At 43.7% G+C, this 21,512-nt stretch overlaps 1 protein-coding gene across 2 annotated transcripts in view; it reads left to right on the forward strand.

Annotated features, from left to right (window-relative positions):
- The window catches only part of LOC139057623 (uncharacterized), a 132,522-nt gene that overhangs the window by 13,161 nt on the left and 97,849 nt on the right, over nucleotides 1–21,512 (forward strand). The window contains exons 2-5 of one of the 2 annotated variants that reach the window (XM_070536174.1): nucleotides 1,532–1,600; nucleotides 14,381–14,407; nucleotides 17,851–17,874; nucleotides 18,729–18,744. In XM_070536174.1, coding sequence (XP_070392275.1) covers nucleotides 1,532–1,600; nucleotides 14,381–14,407; nucleotides 17,851–17,874; nucleotides 18,729–18,744 — 136 coding nt within the window. Of the gene's footprint in view, nucleotides 1–1,531; nucleotides 1,660–14,380; nucleotides 14,408–17,850; nucleotides 17,875–18,728; nucleotides 18,745–21,512 lie in introns of those variants that run through there. The other variant, XM_070536175.1, reaches the window with a different exon arrangement.

The following is a 21,512-nucleotide window of genomic DNA, read 5'->3' on the forward strand; positions in this document are numbered from 1 at the left end:
AAACGACGCTTTTTTGTGTGCAGTAGTCATCTGTTACTTGACTGCTTCTAACGACATTTATCGATTTTCCTTTGAGAGAGAGTTCCTTACCAGAGTCGGGGAGGTAGGTGTATGGCACAAAAAATGATCACCGCTCCGATTATAATCTCCGTACACAAACTGGACAATTATTGTTGTTCGTTGTATCTTTGCCCATTCACTCGTGTCGTTCGTGGTGTGTGTTCTGGTTTAGAAGGTAACAAATCAGGCTCTAGACTATAAGCTGGCCCACTGCACTACACTATAGAGAGAAGGAGACATCCAGTCTGTGGGCCTTGCTAAAATATAGAAGCACCCACGACGAGGCTCGTAAACTTTCATCTACCTGCTTTTATAAAATGATAATACAAAAAGATAGTGACGTGTGCTAAAAGTAAGACAATAGGGAAAACACAATTTTTTTCACCTCGCTTCATTCTTTCTTTCATAGTAGGAATTTCACTTCATATGCCACATGCTCAATGCTACCAGAATCAGTACTTCCCCTGTGCTTATTAAATAGGGGTACATAAAAAGGTCACAAATTAAACAAACAAAGGCTTACCGGTGTAGAAGAACGGACAGAAGTTTTTTTTTTCCAGGGCCACTTGATTCTACTCGGTGGCAGGTGCGCGCATGCGGGTCACTCGTTCACACTTTTTGATGTATTGCAATATGCAATGTGAGGAAGCGGTAATGAGCCAATCATGTATAGAAGCTTTCGCGATCTGAATGCTTATATCTTTTCCAGGCCCCTTAATGGAGCGTTGACTCCAGTACCAGCCCTAAGTAACATCAGCTAAAGGGTACCACTTAAGTGAGGCGATAAAATGTAGACAGTGCGCCTAGGTCCACGACGCGCATCCGTAATGACCAGTATAAAATCAAATAACTGACGCCAAGATTTCGATGCTGTATCAGTAAATTATTGCAGCACCGTGGCCTAGGAATAGTAAAATCGGCGTCATTTAATAGAAACAAAGCATAATAAGCGTTTGATAAGCTCTGTGTATACATAGTGTTATGCCTACCCTTCGAGAAGCATTTGTAGAGCTGCGAGCTTAGTCGGTCGCCAAACAAGACATGTAGCTGCAGCGGTTACGGAATGTATGAGAGTAAACTTTGTCTTCGACGTAATCATTTGGGTGAATACTCTGAAAAGCCTGTACTCATACTGGTTGGTGTCTTAAATGGTGTCAACTAGATGACCAGCACCAGTCATCAGAACTATATGCATGTGTTTGGTCGCTTGCAGTTTGCTGTTTATGCAGATTTTAGTTTGCGATGATGTGTCTCGCAATTTAACAAGATTTATCTACTTGATGGATGGAGAGACTTGAATGTAATGTGCGCTGAATCTACATAAGACGCAACAGCACAGAAAGCCGCATCGGTACATCTTGTTGGGACTTTTGCTCTACACTAATTTACAAAACCTTTTGAGCTCCCATGCAGAAAAACCTGTCACACGACTGCACACCCAAACCAACATGCACGATTTTTGTAATTTCAGAGTGGCCCGCGCCTTATGAAGCTGCTGATTCCTACTACCCTGTGGATGATGGGACTTCCATAATACCAGGTGCGCCAGCACTGCACATTGCGTAATTACTGCGGACAGCCAATAAATGTGTCACTCAGGTAATTTTTATTAAATGGTGTTGCAGACTTTCTTTTAAGAAATCAAAGCGATGGGAAGATTCTTTCTGCGTTCTCTAGGCAGTCCTCCCAATTATGCAGGTGAAATTTCGAGTCGGTGTACAGTCAGTGTCGAATTCTTTTTTCATTAGAAAATTTGAATCGCCTGCCCAAATAACGTCTTCAAATTATGTATTAGCTGCATACGTAAAGAGGAACAAAATACTACCACTTAATCGTTCTTGACAAAAGGGCTAACGTAGCTAGAACATCCCGTCAAACAGGCAGGCAAAATGTACATGTGTAGCAGTACTCCGCAGGCTTAGGTGAACCAGAGTAACAATTTGCCCCCAGGAGGTTAAATTGACCTGCCGTTCAATTTCCGTGTTCTTTTTTTTGTCCTTGCCGAATGAAATTTGCAAAAAGACCTCGTGTTTACAAATTCGGGCACTGTGACTCAAGGGGACAAACTGCGAAGGCGACAGAGTAGCTTACTCCAGGTCCCGTGTGTGTTCTAAAAAACAAAAACAAAACGACGAAAAGCACAATGTCAATAATAGCAGCTCGTGACGAGTGCGCCGTTACTGGAGTCAATAACCATTGCAGAAGGGCTGAAATCCGGGCCAGTTGGTACATAGTTGAAAGGAAAAACCAGTCACAAAGGTCAAGAGGAGAGGTTCACACCGCAACGACTGTCCAACCTCTCGTCTTGTCCTTTGCGTTTTGTGACTTCTTTTTTTCGACAAGAATCAGTCATCTTTGTGCCTTGATGTGAGAGTTATCATGTTTACTGAAAAAGGTTTCGTCGTACTAATGGCATTCAAATACGTTACGTGGCGTAGAGAAATCTTAACGGGTATATCTGGCTGCTTAAATCAACAGGTTTTGACGGTGCACTGACATCTGCTTGATGTATAATAAAGATTTCATTTGTAGCACAACAAGTCACTGTTGTCATTCAGAAAGGCCTAACGGAATTCGTCAAACCAAATAAATGAGACCTACAGATCTGCGTACGAAGCCATGATGAGAAAAAGGGCAATGGATAGGCAGACAAGCTAATTACAAGTAAGGGTTACCAGTCACCGAGTTACTTCTATCTGACAAACGCCTTAAAATGGACCTCCAGAACTGGGGCCTACATTTTTTTCTCATTTGTATTGACTGTAAAAGAACATTAGCTGGATGCACCGGTGTTACCCGATGACGACCGATGTTCACAGGGAAATGGAGACCTTAAGTGATAATAACTATCATTAGAAAGTAGTTGTCGCCCTAAAGCAGATATGTCGCCCCGTCAATACGTTGGTTCCAGTCGAGATATTCACTGTTCAACTCGTCTTGATACATCTAGGTTGTTGTCACGAAAATAGAAAATGAGTGTACACACGGATATTGTTTCTATGAAGTGGTTGTCTCTCTCCTCAGGACTGCACGCCGTGTTCCAATTGAAAATACACCTTTTTGCAAATGAAAGAAATAAAGTGCTTGCACAAAATTCACAATTGCCCAATTATCGACAACAGAAGCGTCCCGTCCGAAAAAGTTTCTACCATCTTTACCTCAACCTTTTCATCGTCCTTTCATCACTACAATCCCATCTTTGCTACCAGATCTTACAGCGTGTGATTCCTTCTTAATGGAACCGTTTAGTCTTTACTTTAATGACGTATGCAACCTCACCAAGAATTCGAAAGTACTTCGTCAGGGCGGAGTTTTTCAAGAACACCAAAAATTTTGCTTCTGGAATTTTGACTAAGCTGTTCTCACAATCCCTGAATTCCTGCGTACTGTGGAATCACTAGAATGTTCGGAAGGTGGTTCTCCTACAATATTCTGGCAATGCTCATGATCGCACCAACTGCAGGACATTAGCATTGACCAGAATGCCGCTGAAACACATCAAGCATGTCATATACATTCAATTGGCAATTTTGTGGAAATTATATCCTTTTTTCTCAGTTTATTACCACGACTTTAAGATAAAAATCTACGAATGTAAGCCCAGCTCTTATATGCATTAGCACGATAAGCAATCACTGATTAAATTTTTATTGATCGCGCTAAAGCATTTGATTTAGGTTCTCACTAGTTACTACTGTCAAAACTCACCCTACGTAACCTTGACCAACATGTCTTGACTGTTTTATTTCTACCCGTCCCCACAAAAATAACCACCCAAGGATGTAACATTAGGGCGCGTTACAAGGCTCCATAATAGGACATGTGCTGTTTCTTGTCTACATTACCCACTCTTCTGAACAATAATTCCTCGTCACGTAGCTAAGCGTAACGTAGTCGTCCTCTTTGCGGACGACTACGTTATATTACGGGAATTTTACGCCACTGTGACCATCTTGATTTTCAAATTGACCTAAATAACGTTTATGTTTGGCGCGACACTTTCTTAATGAAACTTAACACCACCTAATCTAAATCGATGAGAGGTGTCGTACTCCTAATTTCAGCCTCGCATGTACTTTCTTAATAACGTTAGCTTAATGCAAGTTAACACTTATAATTACCTCGATGTTTATATTTCTGACAACCTTCACTAGCAGACGCATAGTCATTAAGTAATAAGTGAAATTACTTGTGGTCTTGCCTACATTCGGCGGCATTTCTTCCTTGGGCCTACTAATTTAAAAATACGCTAAAATAACAATAAAAAACTCGTGCAATAAGCGCTTGAGAATGGTAATCTATGCGGAACACATTCAAATGCTGATTTCTAATATCAATGGCAATAAAAATTGCGGTGCTCTCATCATCTCAGGTAACTATGTCGCGCTGCTAGCGTATGTCAAATGAAGGTAAATCTTAACCTCTCTGGTCTCTTACTGTGCCACAAAGCCTCCCACCTTTCTCTATTTTTAATAATATTTATCACTTTACCACAAGCCTACGTGATCGTCTTCTCTTGCCTTCACCGTTGATATAATTTTACAGTGACTATCACTTCCAGGTACAATGTGCCCAACACTCGCAGCAGCATGAATTTTAAGTCCCTCGTTCCGGAGACTAGCAGTGACTGTAACCGCCTGCCAGCCTCAGTCGCTGGCGTAACTGATATTATTGCCTTCAGTATTACTCTTTCTAATTATTTTATGCAATCTTGTTTTGTTCGTTAGTAACCTGTATTGTGTACATATTGCTGTATTTATATGTATGTGTACTTAATGTCCTCCCCTTCTCTCTATAAGGCTCCTGCCTTGAAGATAAATGAGCGACAGAATATGAAACGTGAACCCGTAGCTACTGTTAAGCAAATTATTAACGGCCAATATTCACACTTGTTTCAAACCACTCACATCTCCACATAATTTGATATGCCTTCTGCATTACGAAAATGCGTAGGCACGAGCTCCTTATCATGCTTCATTACAGAACACATACGCCTCTATCGAGATATGTTACATTAAGCTAATCACTTTGTCCCAACTGAAAGTGTAAGTTTGCATAAATGAAACCAATGGACGTCGGAAACATCGGGCTAGCTATCACATTGGCAACAACCTTCAAGATGTAAAGACTAATGTAAGCGCCCCTTGTTTGAGTCATGGTATTATAACAGCGATACTTTGTTCAAAGCGATCAACGTTTATAAAGAGACGAAGAAAACCCCTTGTGCGGCAATGTGGTTAGCTTAAGCAGCATAAAGAACACACCTTTCTAGTGAAATAATTGGGAAACTGTAGTTATGAACCTGCATCCACGAAAAAAACGTCTTTAGGGAAGAAAACCTGTTAGCGATACTCTCTTCGCAAGCTGTAGTCATGTGTATTTATTTATGTATTTATTTAAAATGCCTTACCGTCCCATTTAAGGGAATTGAGTAGGGGGGGGGGTACAAGGTAAGTGTTTCTGAAGGAGCAATCACTATAAATATGAGTACAGGCCGTCACAGGATACGGAAAATAGCGTTCAAATATGTTTGTCCAGGGTAAGCTTTAGACAGCGTCATCACAACAATATATTCGTACAAACTAAAATTTAAATAATACAAGTACAAATAACAGGGAAGGAATTCAGGTAAAAAAGACATCCTTATACAATGTTACTACAAGCAGCTTTGTAATTTTTCACGAAAGGCATCACAATTTGTTAGGCACGGAATGTTATCAGGAAGACCATTCCATACTGTTAAGACTCGTGGCAGTGCTGATGCGTTAAATGATAGTGCATTGCCAAAGATGCGCGTGAAACTATGGCCATTGTTAAGGTGACGTAACATGCACGCTGGTGCCTCAAGAGGCAGCACATGAGGTCGATTGCCATCTACGTATATATGAAAACGGCAAAGAAGACCTATCGTGCGACGTATTTAATGTGGCTGGATCGAAATATCTGCTTTAATCTGCGTTAAGCTGCAAGTTTTATCGTAGTTACATCTCACGAAGCGTGCTGATCTACTTGGAATGGGTTCTAGCATAGAAAGTAAATAGTTTAGATTTAGAGACCATACTGATGAAGCATATATTAATTGTGGGGGAACGAAAGTTTGATATGCGAATTAGCGAACTGTAGCAGGGGTTTATGGAAGTTCAGTTGGAGATAACCCAGAGTTTTCTAAACTTTAGAGGAAGGATTTCTTGAGATTTCAACACCAAGGTATTTATCGGATGCTGTTGGAGGAACAACGGTGTTATTTACCATCTAAGAAAAGCGAGAGTTAGAATGTTTGTGCGATAAGGACATTACTTTACGTTTGTCTGACTTTAGGCTCATTTTACATGTACTGCCCCACAAAATGACAAGGTTAAAGTCATTCTGTAATAATAAATATTCATCGGACATTGTTATTGCGCGGCGTATTTTTGAGCCCCTCGGAAAACAAAAATAATCTAAATAAAAATGAGGGAAAGCCGCACCACCAAGGTATAGCAGCTTTAAGCCAATCAAAATTAAATGAAGAGGGGTAGAAACCCAAAATGTAATTTGAAGGAAAGCCAATTATTAAGAAAAAAAAAACCGAGGTAAACCAACAGAGAATGTTTATGCATACCAGGAGGGGATAGGACGGCGGAGGACTTGTCTGCATCGGCTTCGGACGGGTGAGGTCTCGTTGCGTCCAAGGTTTTATTGAAGGAAAAAGGGGGAAAAGGAACTAGGACGTCTTAAGAGAGCATGGTCCAAGGAGGCCAGCAGGTCCAGCAGGATTCCGAAAAGCGATGCAGAGTTTCCGGTAGACCAGACAGCACCGGCCGGGAGGAGTATTGGCATAACCGGAGGGTTCCGGCAGGGGTGACGTGACATCAGGCAGCAGTGGGGTTGTAGAAGCCACTGGACTGCAGGTCAACAGAAGATCTGCAAGAAAGCTGAAAATGATGTCAGGCAGGTTGAGAAGGTGTATCTAGGGCACAGAGAAGGATGGGAAGAGAAGCTAAACTGCCAAAGAAGAAAGCAGCCATTCCGTCCATAGTGTCCCCGGAGACAAGCTCCACCTTGGTTGGCATAACCAAGGACACTATAAGACGAAAGGCGAAGGGCAAGGTGGGAGGGATATAAAATGGAGACAGGGAAAGAGGAGAGGGAAAGGAAACCGATTAAGGAAAAGGTATGATTGTAGAGAGAATTAGGAGGAGTCTGGGAAAGTGAACGATGAAATGATTCGATACAGACGAATAAGAAGTGCGCGCTTTCGTTGATCTGTAAGAAAGGAGAGGTAACGATCAGGGGTAATGGTAGAGGGGAGATTCTCTTTAAGGGGATGAGCAATGTGAGATGTAAGGGGACAGTCATTGAAGTAGTGAAGCAAGTCTGTGCAAGGATTACCACAGGCAAAGTTACTGTGGGATAAAAGGTGAAAGCGGAAATAATAGAAAGGGAAGCGGCCATGAGCGGAGGTAAGGTGGACAATGGGTCTTTTCGGTGGAATGAAAGAGGGAATGCGATTGACGTTTTTTATCCATTGAAAGAGTGCAGTGCAGTGCAGTGCACCTTTTGTAGTAGCCCATTAATGAAAATTAAGAAAAGAAGAGGGCCAAGGACATAGTCCTGCGGTAGGCCCGAAATAACGTCAGTAGGAAGCGACGAGTAGTTTTTAACTGCTTCCACAGGGACAGAAAGTTTCGGAGCCATGATAGAGTTAACTGGAGTTCTTAATAAAGTGACTGAATTAACAGATAGGCACATCCCTGTTTACACGATCACCTCTCATACAAAAAAATAACATAATATAACCGTCAGCTAAAACGCTTGTTTAATGAAAAATGCACCTGTTTAAATCAGATAAACTAAGCCGCACAAATGCTCGTTGGTTAGCCTACAAACAGAGTGCCGATGAGTACGCGCAGGCCCTAAAAGACGCCAGAGAAAACTTCCTAAGCAGCCCATTACCTTCTATGCTTAAAACTAACCCTAAACAATATTGGCGCATGGTTAATTTTAAAGACAATAATGTAATATCACTCAGTGACCTTAATGGTGGCGCTATACCAGCCAACCGGTGTCCCGGAATACTAAATGAAATTTTGGCAAAACATTTTTCATTATCCAGCAATTCCACTTCGCCCCACCTACGACCATATGACCATGATGTAATGTTCCCTCTCATTATTAGCTATGATGGTGTCGCAAGCATCATTAGGTCACTAAAGCTATTCTCTGCGCCCGGTAGTGATAAGATTAATGTGAAATTCCTTCAAAGCACAGTTCGCTACACATCAATTATATAAACTAAAATTTTCCAGCAATCACTGCACGATGGTTTTCTTCCATACGAGTGGAAAGTCGGGAAGGTAATTAACGGGAAGGTAATTAAACATGTAAGATTCTAGACCATATCTTGGCTTCTCACCTAGCTACTTTTTTGGAATCGCATTTAATTTCGCACCATCACAGCATGCACTTCGCAAATTATACTCATGTGAAACTCAAATAACACTTTTTGTACACAAACTAAACACCATTCTTGACAATAGGTCCTTGGCTGACTTCATTTTCCTTCACTTTTCTAAAACCTTTGACAAAGTGTGTCCCAAACTGCTTATTTATAAATTACGACTACTTAAGCTCGATCCCTGCATTTTAATCTGGAATGAATGTTTTCTTGCTAACCGTTCTCAGTTTGTTTCAGCTAACAACGCGAATTCTGAAGAATGCACTGTCCATTCTGGTGTACCGCAGGGCTAAGTCCTCGATCCTCTTCTTTTCCTCGTTTATATTAACGATTTATCATCTTGAGTTTCCTCATACGTTCATTAATTTGCCGATGATTGCGTAATTTTCCGAAAAATAACAGGCCCAACGACGCCGATATTTTTCAAGTTGACATTAACGCAGTCGTTGAGTGGTGGAATACATGGTTTATGGAACTAAACATTAAAAGATGCAAATTCATGCGAGTGACTAGAAAGATTACCAGTTTACCCATTTAATAATGCACTACTCGACATTGTAGCTTCATAAAAGTACCTCGGAGTTCACATCAGTAGCAATCTAACATGGGATATTCACATCTCTCATGTTGCCTGCAACGCTAATCGCATGCTCAGGTATCTTCGTCGTAACTTGGCAAAATTGCCTTCGTTTTTCAAACTAATGCCATATAAAACACTCATTCGCCCTAAGTTAGAATATGCCGATTCGGTTTGGGATCCGCATTATAATAATTCTTTACATTTGCTTGAAATGGTTCAAAATAATTCCGGCCGTTCTATACTCTCTAATTACAATTCAGTCGAGAGCATCACGGTAATGAAAACTAGCCTTAAACTGCCTACGCTGGCTTCTCGACGTGCGATGCTCCACTTAAGCCTTTTTCACAAACTGTATCATCATCCCTACCTGCGCGATTTACTAATACTTCCTCCTCATTACGTTTCGGCCCGTCTGGATCGTGCTTGAAGTTGGCATTCCGTTGTGTAAAACAGAATCATTCCTACAGTCCTACATACCACGCACATCAAATGATTGGAATTGCCTTCCCAAATTGGTAGTAACAATTTCGATCGTGAAAAATTTGTGACTTCATTAACCAATGCCCTCTAACATCTTGTTGTATTCTGCCTCTTTATAGCTATCACTGTATATTTAGAAACACTGGACTGCTTCTTTGTATATATAGTATTTTTCATAACATGTATTCGGCCTCTTCATACCTATTATTACATAATTAGAAACATTGTGGTGCTTCTTCTTGTAGTTAAAATTATTTTTTGCTGTATTTTAACCACTCCCCTTCTATTTGGGACACTAAAGTGAAAAATGATTTCTTCTGCATCAGTAAACTGCTTTTCTAGGACACCAAAAACACCGCTCTTGCAACGATAACACGTTTGGTAAGCCAGAAAAAGCGCAAGAACGAAATACGGGTGGTGATGCCTACTCAAGTTCCAGCACCTGGTGGCTGTGACGTCTTGTATTTTGATGGCATCTTCTAGGGCTTGCTAATTATATATGGCGGTACAGATTGACTACGTTGTGTTCTAAAGGAACCAGATATTAAACATGGCAAGTTTCGGGAACCTTTATTCAACCAACGCGGCCCAAATGCGAAAGGATACTTTGGAATCCCTGACGTCACGCTGACGTACCGGCGGTGGAGTTTCGGCGCGAAATTCCCATACTGATACTTGGACCTTCATTTTCTCATCTAATAATCAAACTATTTTTTTTAAATGACTCCCTGCAGGGTTCTCAAACAATGTTTCATTAGTCTAAACTGAATAATTGCTTCGCTTTAGTGTTCCTTAAATGTCTGTTGACCCTGAGGGTACGATAAATAAATAAATAAATAAACAAATAAATAAGTAAATAAATCCAGTTGGAGCAGGGATAATTTTGCGTAGAGGCGCCAATGAGCGGCACGATCAAATGCTTTAAAAAAATGCAAGAACATGCAGCCAGTTTGCTGTTTGTTATTGATACTAGAGCGTATTTCTGTTGTAAATTCGAACAACCCAGCGTAACAAGATGATTCTTTACTGAATCCATGCTGATTAAAAGGAAAGAAGCCGTTGGATTCTAAATGGCGGTAGGTAGACAATGCTACAAAACGTTCCAATAGTTCACAGCGGATGCATTATATATATATATATATATATATATATATATATATATATATATATATACCGGCTGCTCTGCGGGTCGGGGCGGATTCCAGATTTGCTGATGACGCAGCTTAAGAACAGAAGTTCATCGTAAGCGCAGTGGCACTTTTCTAGCTTCAGAGTGTTCCCTGATGACTTGATGGCCTCTAGTACTGTCTCAAGCCGCCTAAGCAAATCGTCGGAATTTCTGAGACGACATCATCCAAGTAAAGAAGACAGGTCTGCCACTTCAATCCTGCTGAAACCGGGTCCATCACCCACTGGAATGTTCAAATGGCAAACAGTCCAAACGGCATGACGTTCAACGCATGGAGACAGTTTCGCGTGATGAATGGGGTCTTCTCAGGATCTGTTTCGTTGACTTCTATTTGTCAGTAGCCGGGCTTGAGGTCCATCGAAGAGAGGTTTTTTGCGTAGCAGAGCCAATCCAATACCTGGTCTATCCGTGGTTGGGGTATACGTCCTCCTTCGTGATCTTCATTCGACGATAATCGACGCAGAAACGTAGGGTTCCGTCCTTTATCTTCACCAAGACTACAGGAGATACCCAGAGGCTTTTCGATGGCTGTATGAAGTCGTTGTGCAGCATTTCGTGGACTTCTTGCATAATACGTTCTCGTTGTCGCGCTGAAACTCGATAAGAGCTTTGGCGGAGTGGTCGAGTGCACTTTTCGGTCATTATGCAATGCTTTGCTATTGGCCTTTGTCGAATCCTCGATCTGTATCAGTATCAAATCAGTATTCGTGTCATTGGAGAAGACGTCTGAGCTGAAGCTGCTTACTCATGGGGAGACTTGGATTTATGTCGAAATCTGGTTCGGGAACTATGGTCGTCAGGGTGGATGCGGCAGAATCCGAGAGGACAAACGTATTGCTGGTTTCCACAATTTCCTCGATGTACGCGATTGTTGTGCCTTTGTTGATGAGCTTGAACCAGTGGCTTAAGTTTCTCAGCAACACCTTCGCTTTTGCTCCATGCAGTCCAGCGATCCCTCTTGCGACACATATTTCACGGTCGAGTAGTAGACGTTGGTCACTCTCGATGACGCCATCAATGTCGGCAGTTGTTTTAGTGCCGATGGAAATGACAATGCTGGAGCGGGGAGGGAAGCTGACTTGATTATCGAGCACGCTCATGACATGGTGACTACGAGAGCTCTCTGGCCGTATCGCTTGGTCTTTGGATAGCGTTACTGACTTCAACTTCAGGTCGCTGATTGCGCCGTGTTGGTTCAGAAATACCCTGCCGAGGATTACGCGTAGTGAGCACTGTTGAAGAATAACGAAGGTTTCAGGGTAGGTGCGGTCATTAAGGGTAATTCTGTCCGTGCAGATTCCAGTTGGTGTTATCGAGTGTCCCCCAGCTGTGTAGATTTGAGGACCCTCCCATGCAGTCCCACCTTTATTCGAATGGGCGACAAGGGGTCCACTCATGACGGAGTAATCGGCTCATGTGTCCACTAAGGCCGTGACTGCGTGGCCATCGAGAAGCACATCGAGGTCGGTGGTTCTTTGTCGTGTGTTGCAATTAGGTCTTGGCGTCGAATCAGGGCTACGTTGCGTTGACCTGTGGATGGTACGTGGCGTCATCAGGTCGTCTTTGGTCGGCGTATTCTTTGCTTACAGAGTTCGTCGCGACTGCGGCGCCTCATGGATATGTCGCCGAAACAGGATTTTCGGTGCCTTCGTCGTCGGCAGCAGATCTTCATAAGTTCGACGAACAGAAACCGCACCTCCCTCGGTTGCTGCCTTTAATTTTCCGGATATGTGGTGATGGATTGGCCCCGGGCTGGGCTAGTGTATGGAAGGGGCTGCGGCCACAGGTAGCAGCCTCGCGACGGCAAACGGGATGGTCGTCGAGGGCTCCAGTGAGTAGTAGCGAGGTAGTCGGCGATCGGTAGGGACATCATCGTTAGAGGTGGCCGGCTTCTCCGCAGTGACAGCAGAGCGGATGATAGTCGGGGGCGTGCCAAGTGTCCGTCTTCCCCGCGTAGCTGTGCTGGGTGACGGGTGGGCATGCTGGCGGCGGCGGTGGTGGACGACGAACTTGTGGCATTACAGGGCCCTGGCGTGTTCGCGGATGGGGACCTTGACGGCGGGTGATGTCGGCGTATGTCATCGCTTCTGGTGGGGGCTGTGGGGATTGTGGTTGCACCTGAGGAACTGCACGCGATCGCTGAACCTTTTCTTTTACGATGTCGGCAATTGAGGCCACTTCAGGCTGCGACCTTGGAAAGACCTTCTGAAGTTCCTTGCGAACGATCACTCTGATGGTCTCCCGCAGATCGTCGCTGCCGAGTGCTTGAGCGTTGGTGTAGTTTGCGGTCAGCGGTTGGCATTTATATTGCCTTGTGCGCATATCGAGCGTCTTCTCAATGTTTGTGACCTCGGAAACAAAATCGGAAACAGTCCTAGGGAGGTTGCGTATCAATCCGGCGAAGAGGTCTTGCTTCAAACTACGCATCAAAAAGCAAACTTTTTCTCTTCTGGCATGTCTGGGTCGGCGTGTCGGAAGAGACGAGTCGGATCCCCTGTAAAAATTGTGGGGTTCTCGTCCGGCAGCTGCATGCATTATCTAGTAAAGCTTATGTTCGGTCATAGCGCAGGACGCTCGTGAGCGTATGGAAGAAGCCGTTGCGTACAGGTACCATGTATTTTGGCGGATTCTCAATTCTCAAACTGCGCCCTGGCGGCGTCTTCTAAAGTGAAGTGCACATGCCGGAGCTCGTCGTCGGAGTTCCAGTTTCTGAACGCAGCGACCCTTTGATGTTTCCAGCCAGGTGTCTATAACTTGCAAGGCTGATCCATGGAAGGTCGGTGGCTGCCTGGGCTGTTGCAGCATGATGGGGAACACTGGGGCTGCCATTGGGGTTGACTTGGTAACAAACATTTTACCAGTAGCCGAGGGCTAATGACGAAAAGTCGTCGAATCAGGAATAACTATTTTTCTTTTGTTCGGCCCAATGCTGCATAATCAGTATGCGCGCGTCATTTCAAATGGGGAGCTATCGTGGTTTTCCTGACGTCGCGTGACAGACAGGTGAAGTGGGGGTGGTTCAAAAAGTGTTTTTACCAATCGCGATGGGCTGATTGCAGAACTGGAATAGAAAAGTTCGGAATAGCGTTAGGCTATAGCACCCCAGTACTCGCACTCTGTTTCAAATCACTGACATCTCAACACACCCTGATATGTCGCCTTCTCTGCGAAGTGCATAAGCACAAACTCCTTAGCGTGTTTTATTAGACAACACTTATGTAACGAGCTATGGTACTTTGAGATAAGCATAGTGGCTCAGCTGAAATAATAACTTGTCGTAAATGAAAGCAATGAACGTAGGTAACAATCGTCTAGCTATCTTATTGGAACAACATTCCCGATATATAGCCTAGAATATACGCGTGTCTTGTGAGATGGTATACTAACAGCGATATTTTGTTGAAAGCGATAAACCTTAATTAAGAGAAAAAGCAAAGCTTGTCGGAAATATTGCTGGTTTAAACAGCGACAAGATCACACTTCTGACAAAACAATCGGGCAACTATAATTATGACACTTCATCGTCGAAATAAATGTCTTTTGAGCAGAAAACCTGTTCACGATACTTTCTTCGCGTGATGTAGTCATGTGTTACCTGAATGTTGTTTAGGCCAATGATCGATTTTCCTTTCAGAGGGAACATCTTACCAGTATCAAAGCGGTAAGTTTTTGAGCCGGAAAGCAGTAAAAATGAAAGAGTAAAACCCGTATACGATACTTTTTTGCGTGTATGCTGTAGTCATGTGTTAACTGACTGCTACTTATGCAATTGACCAATTTTCTTTTCAGTAGGCGCACCTTACCAGATTCTTGGTGGTAGGTGTAGGACACAGAAAGTGGTAACTTCTCCAGCTGTTCGACCAGTCCTGATATATTTAGGTTATGGCCGCAAAAATCAAAATGAGCTATAGGCCGGCATACTGCTTGTATGCGTGCCTATATGTTGTTCTTCGCCTGTCTGCAAAGAGCCAAACGCTTTATTAACCATTAATGACGCAATTCAATGCCAATACTCACACTGTGTTTAAAACACACATCTCCACAAAATTTAGCATGCCGCCTTCATTACAAAAATGTACAGGCCCGACCTCCTTTGCGTGTTTCATTAGAAAACACATACTTGTCTATCGAGCCATGCTTCTTTGAGATAAGCATCCTTTTCCACTTGAAAGTGCACCTGTTGGTAAATGTAAGCAATCGACGTATAACACAATGTTCAAAAAAGCGGGGCAGCACATTATCGGGGTTTATTTTAACCCGCACTCATCGCAAGTGTATTGTCTAGCTAAACATATGTTATCGCACATTTCAGGGGAATTTCTGGTATGCTGTTTTCATATAAGCACTTTGTTACAACCGAAAGCACACCTTTTTGTAAATTTGAGCAGTGGTTATATCACATGGTCTTCATCCAAATTGAACAGTACATTATAGGCGTTTATTTCAACCCACTGTAACTGCGATTACTGCACAATATCGCAAATAGTGTAGTTTTTGATGCATAACAGGACGCTGTGGAAGCCTGCGGACTTCCACAGCCTCCCTTAGGTTGACAAACCACTAGGAAAAATATTGGTTGGTAAAAATTATGGATAGGTGGTCGTACAAATAGAAGCGAAACTGCTAACCCAACAAGACAACAGCCAGGTATCCGTGCCATCTGAGTCACTTGCATTCGTGTTCACATAGGGATGGTCACGTTTAGCGTCGGACAACGTCGGCATCGATATGAACTCTACAGACGTCTGTGCGAATCTTCGTTGGAGCAGGATGTAATTCATACAGTATGATGCGATAGCGGCACCTTAAACTCCCGTCACGGAATGTGAAACCGCATTTTGTTGACTAAGTTGGGGCCTCTTTGTGCAAAGCGCATCCCCACCACTCCATTATATTGCCGCGAAAACTAAGATGTTACCACGTTGGGGATGCTGCATTCACTTCTTCAGCAGCTGCATCCTTTTGGGGATCAGGCGAGACTCAGTCGTCAGAAAGATGACCCAGTAAAAGGGCTCGGTGGTAACCAAAATTGATTTTTTTAATGTTAACTCTTTTACCAGCGTATTAGATGCAGCTGAGGACTATATCCTCAACTGCGCGTTAAGATCAGTAAATTTGCATCTAAAAACTCCCTCAATAAAGCGCCCACATGCTCCACTTCGATTCCCAGAAAACCCCGCCCATGCATTAGTGAAGAATTGGTCCCTGCATCTCTCCCAAAAAGCAACGCGAATTTCACCAAGCCGACGACTGCCCACAAGCCAACAGGGCTTTCTGCTACTGAAACCATATACTGAGAAATAAAAACATTGTTCTTCTCACAATTCAGATGATTGGGATCTGGAGATCCACAGGCAATACTGTAGCCGGCGCCTAGAAGAACCACTTGGACAAAAAGCAGCAGTCAACACACGTATAACATTATCTAGCAATACACGAAATTCTTGTGATTGAGCGGGCGATTTTGTCAAGAGTCGTCCCGGTATTTATACGTCTGCGGAAATTTCACGTTTGAGCGAATCTATGTTCGCAAAATTCTGCCAAAAGAAGTCAATTTGCAGAATTATCATGCGTACATCGGAAAACTATTATATGTTCTGTTGCGAGTACTCCATCCTACAAGAATACTTCGGCAATGCACACACTGACTCTGCGTCACTGAATTGTTTTGGTCTAGCCAAACTAATACATTTGTACCCGTAGAACACACCTATGCAGTCGTAGTTGACGTTCTTGGAGCTCTTTAATCAGGAAATCTGGACTATGACTGGATACGCCCATAAATTGTGAAATAGTGGATTTTATTAAGTAGGTTTATCAGCAAAATTAGCATGCGCTTTCGCGTATAGATGCCCATAATACAAGAACAGCTTGAATTAAAGCTCGAATGTTAATCGAAGAAAGCCTCAACGATGACAACATCTGTGGAGCCACCTATAAACCCTGCTGTATTATTCCAAGGTAAGTTTCCAATCAAAAGAGAGAATGTACAGGCAGTTTTTACCACGAATATGTGCATAGTGTGACCACGTCTCACGATCTAGTAAATGAGTTCAATGAGTGGTTCAATATTTTATAGGGCACTAACAAAGCGCTCAAAACAACTAACTCTTTCCGCCGCGGTCAACGCATCACGTCGGCCAGAAATCCAAGAGAAGGGCAAGCAGCTTGATAGATGCTGTGAAGAATATGAACTGGCCTGGTAAATTTCGTCGATGGCTGTTCTGTCAACACACTGCCTGCCATACTTAGGTGCAGCAGGCAGGGCCTACACTTTTATTTTATTTTACGTAATTTTTCTTACCCGAAACCGTTTCCTGTCATCACGCTATTCATATCAACACTGTTTTCTTACTTTGTGTTACGTCCTACCCATTTATAGCCTCTGAAAGCGATACCCATGACGCAAAGAGTTGCTCCTGTATAAATTTTATACAGAAAGGAAGAAGGAAGAAGGAAGTTCACCTTTGAGTGTGAGGTGATCCTTAAGTGGTCCTCGTAGGAAATGTGCGGCTTTGGTTGTAGAAGCTAAAATTTGACCCGTGACACCTCAGCCATAACACACCCACGCCCACAATACGGCTGCATTGGTTCTCTGATATGAGAGGTCCACGACATAGCGAACAGGAGCCTCGCGATCCTCATGATTGTTCTTTTTTCATCGCCTGAAGTAAGCGCGGCGGGGATTTATTAACAGAATTCGGAAGTTGCTTTTTACTTGGACGTAGGCCTATTGTAAACTGATGCTATCCCAAACACATGTTCCCAAGAGGTGAAGACTGGTGCTGGGGTTAGCTCGTGGCAAATTTGTGCTCATGGGACATACACACGCACCCGGCCACCAAGACACACACACACACACACACACACACACACACACACACACACACACACACACACACACACACGCGCGCGCGCGCTCACACACACACGCACACACACACACACACACACACACACACACACACACACGTGTGCGCGCGTTCGTGTAGGCGCACAGAAACGCACCCACAAAACGATTAATTAGTGTTACGTCAATTAATTTAATTGTCATAAACTGCAAATGCTAATTATGCCTTTCCTTCCTATTCTTTTGAGCCACAGTGGGACAGTCCGCATACGGAACAAGTAAGTACATCGAATAATTTCAGCCAACGCCCTGCAACGTCGCTGAACAGAAGCGCGAAATCACGCAGTTAACGCGATATATTATGATTAAATTATAATGTCTGTGTTACTGAGCGGCGAATGACACTAACAGCAGGACCAGATGTAGCAGGCCCAAATAGTATGCCAAATGTGACGATACGCGTAGCGCTTTCGCGTTCGCCCAGTCGCACAAAGATTTCCATGTGCGGATGCTTGACCGCATGCGATGCAGTGAAGACAAAAGGCGAAGAGAGATTGGGAGCCAAGCTTGCGCACGGTGAGGAACACTAATATGGCCAGGACAGAACGCGTTCTCTCGTTTATCCGCACGCACGTTCGCAACAAAGAGTGCTTGCACCGCCATGTAAGACCCAGCGAGAGACGCAGGCGCGCAGGATAGGAAAGATGCGCAATAGCCAAAGTAGGGAAAGGGCCCCTGTACGCTGCGCATGAGACATAGGAGACAGCCCGGCACCGTATGCTTTTTTTTGCGAAATCTTTACGGATATTATGAAGTCGCATAAGATCCAACAGAATTGGTAGCTTGTCAGCGAGCACACAGGGCAAAAGACAACACTGGACGCGTTGCACGAACATTGTAGGAATTCCTTGTAGCTTCGCGAGGGGACAAACGTAAAACTGGCTTGTGGGACCAATGCCTCGTCTCCTGTTGACTTCGGCCTTGTTTCTTAGTACTATTCCAGTATACCTGTCCATGTTCCTCATAAGCTGTAATGACCTACCGCCGCGTTTCCGATATCGCCACACATAGTACTTCAACATGCGACGAAGCTTTTGGTTTACCTACATTTTGTCAAATTTCATTCACTTAGGTGGGGCAGATTACGAGTAAGTATACTTATGAAAATACGTTGGTCGCCTATGGCCTTGCACCTAGTTTAAGGAGGCCATAACCTGTGATAAAAATCATCCTTATGAAGACTGTATTTGCTTAATCGCTGCCATAAATCATATGCGCTAAAGAATGTCTTGATCACGTCCGTCGTCCGTAGTATTTCGAAGGATTTTTGCAAATTAGAAAAAAATGCATGGCTGCGTGTTCAAATAAAATGTAACCAGCCATTAAACAAACTTCTAGCGGAGCGCTCTAACCAGTACATCACGTTGACCTTCTACTGTGGTTGACCTTGGAACCTGGGGAGTGTGCTGAACGAATACGAGAAAACGGCTCAACATATTTGACGGACTATGAAGAAGGATGCGCTGTAGCGAGATAAGGGCTTGTGCATGGCCGCGGTGAAGCTATAGCGGAAAAGAAGAAAAAATCTTCAATCGAAGCTTCAAAAACAAAGCTTCAATCGAACATGGCGGTAGGAAGGGCAGACGATCCAAAGGAAGTAACCCGGTCGTGAATGTTAAAGGAAGCTTTAGCTCGAGTACTCCTATCTAAATACATGTAAAAGGAGAATTCGTTTTTCTCGGCAACCACTGCACCAAACTTGAGAAAGTTTCTTGCATTTAAAAGAAAAACTTAAAACCTAGTGGCTGTTTGTTTCGAATTTTCGATTTACGTCGTCAATTTTGTATTAAAAATTAGCAAAAATCGGAAATTTTCAGAAAACGAGACTATCAAGCTTACAACTCAGTCACTCAGCAATGAAAAATGATATCACAATTCTTTGAATTGCATCTAATAGCACATCTAAAGCGGACAAAATTGGCATGTTACACATGAATCCCAAAAAATTTAGTAATATGGAAATGCAGCTTTTGCAGAACCCTTGTACACAAAGTAACACACTCAGGTAAGACAAATTGACACATCGAATTTGTCCGCTTTCTATGATCTAATGGGTGCCATGTACGGAACCGCGATATCTGCTTTTTATGCAGAAATATTACTTTGTAAATTTCGTGGTTCTATATTTTTCAAACCTCCGAATTTTCGAAAATTATTTTATTAAAATTCCGGCCATAAATCGAAATTCCGCTTCCAACAGTCACCAGAATTTAACTCTCTCCCTCAAATGCAATAAATTTCATGAAAATGGTCCAGGGGTTATCTCAGAAAAACGTTTTTGCTTTTTACATGTATTTGAATAGACCGCGTCGGAGATGTGCCCGAGCTAAAGCTTCCTCTAAAGAACGACAGCGAAAGCTGAAGCACCACTGCGCGAAAAAAAAAAAAAATAAGCTCACTGCGAGAAATTCACCGACGATTACCGTATTTCGTAATATGTTAGCGCCGGACGTTGGCGTGAAAACAAATAAAAGCTTTTCTGTCTCCCTCTCTCCCTGAAATTTGAACGCAGCCCCACAGGAGTTTTCATTTAGGGATAAGGTACGGGCAATGTGTCTCATGCGGCACGTTGCAAGCGGACCGCAGTATGGCGCCACTCCCTTGCTAATCGCGGTTTTGCGAGAGGCAGCCTGTGCGTGACGCGTGACAAACGGGGAAGCATACTTCCCCGTTTGTGCACTGTAGAATGGGAGTTGTTTACGAGCTTCCATTTTCCTGCGGTCACGTCTATATCGGTCAAACAGGTCGTTGCCTGAATATTATATTATCTGGGCGTAGGCGCTCGCTAGCGGGTAATGCCTACTCGCATGTCGCGCGGCATTGCTCTAAGCATGGGTGTACTCCAATCTATTAAAACACCACAGTACTTTCCGCGCATAAAAATCAGACCACGAGGGAGATTATTGAGGCCTACTATATCAGGAAAAAAGGGTGGTGTTGTGTAAGCATGCCATCGTTAAATTTGCATGACAGTGAATCTGAATTTTTAAGCCGCGTCATAGTGTACCATTAGATTACAGGGTTTTGCGTTTCTTGCCTGCGCACAGATAATGACGCCATCGATTGGAGAGTACGTGGCTATGGGTTGGGTACATAAGTTTGTGTATGCTTTCGAATAAAGTTAGTTGTGAGTTCAGCGCCACCCTGTGTGTTCCTGCCTTCTGTCTTCGTTTTAATGCGCTGCCCCTTCAAGATATATGTAGAGTCCAAGCCCAATTTGGCAGGGGGCGTCCGCATTGCCGTGATGTTCCTTATTAAGTCGACCGTCGCGGCCGCGCCATCTATGCTGCGGGTACCAGTGAAAGCGCGCGAGGGGGGAGCCGAGAAGGATGGTGGCTCGATGACGCGTGAGGGTCGACGGTGAGAGGAAGCGCAGCGTATCAACATCCTCTAGGTTTTGGCCGTATTGCGGTCTTGTACCGTGCGCAATGCAGCAGAATGAGGGTGGGGGAGGGATTTTATTGATGGCGGTAGTTGCGTATGGCGGGGCCGTGCGGGCCCTATCTTGAAAGCGATCTGCGGTGGGTACAGAGCCTAGACCTGCCGAGGGCTTACGACTCTCTGGGCGCAGTGCTCTCACTGCTTAATTCGTGTTCAAGCATATGGTAGCACGAAAGGCGATTCGGCCGCTGGTGCTGCTTATATTGCTCGTGCCAGCGTTTTGACAGCGAGTGTCAGTGGCAATCGAGTGAGATTTGATCATGTTTGCCTATGCGCGCGTGACTTCAAGCTTGGTGATTTAATTAGTGAGTGGACGTTTCAAAGTACATAAGGCTGATAAAACTGCTCTTCTTACTTCGCATGGCTGCCTAATTTTGGGCTATCACGGTCGATTCTTCGCCTATCGGACGAAAGT

The sequence above is a fragment of the Dermacentor albipictus genome, chromosome 3, assembly GCF_038994185.2.
Source record: "Dermacentor albipictus isolate Rhodes 1998 colony chromosome 3, USDA_Dalb.pri_finalv2, whole genome shotgun sequence".
Taxonomy (NCBI): domain Eukaryota; kingdom Metazoa; phylum Arthropoda; class Arachnida; order Ixodida; family Ixodidae; genus Dermacentor; species Dermacentor albipictus.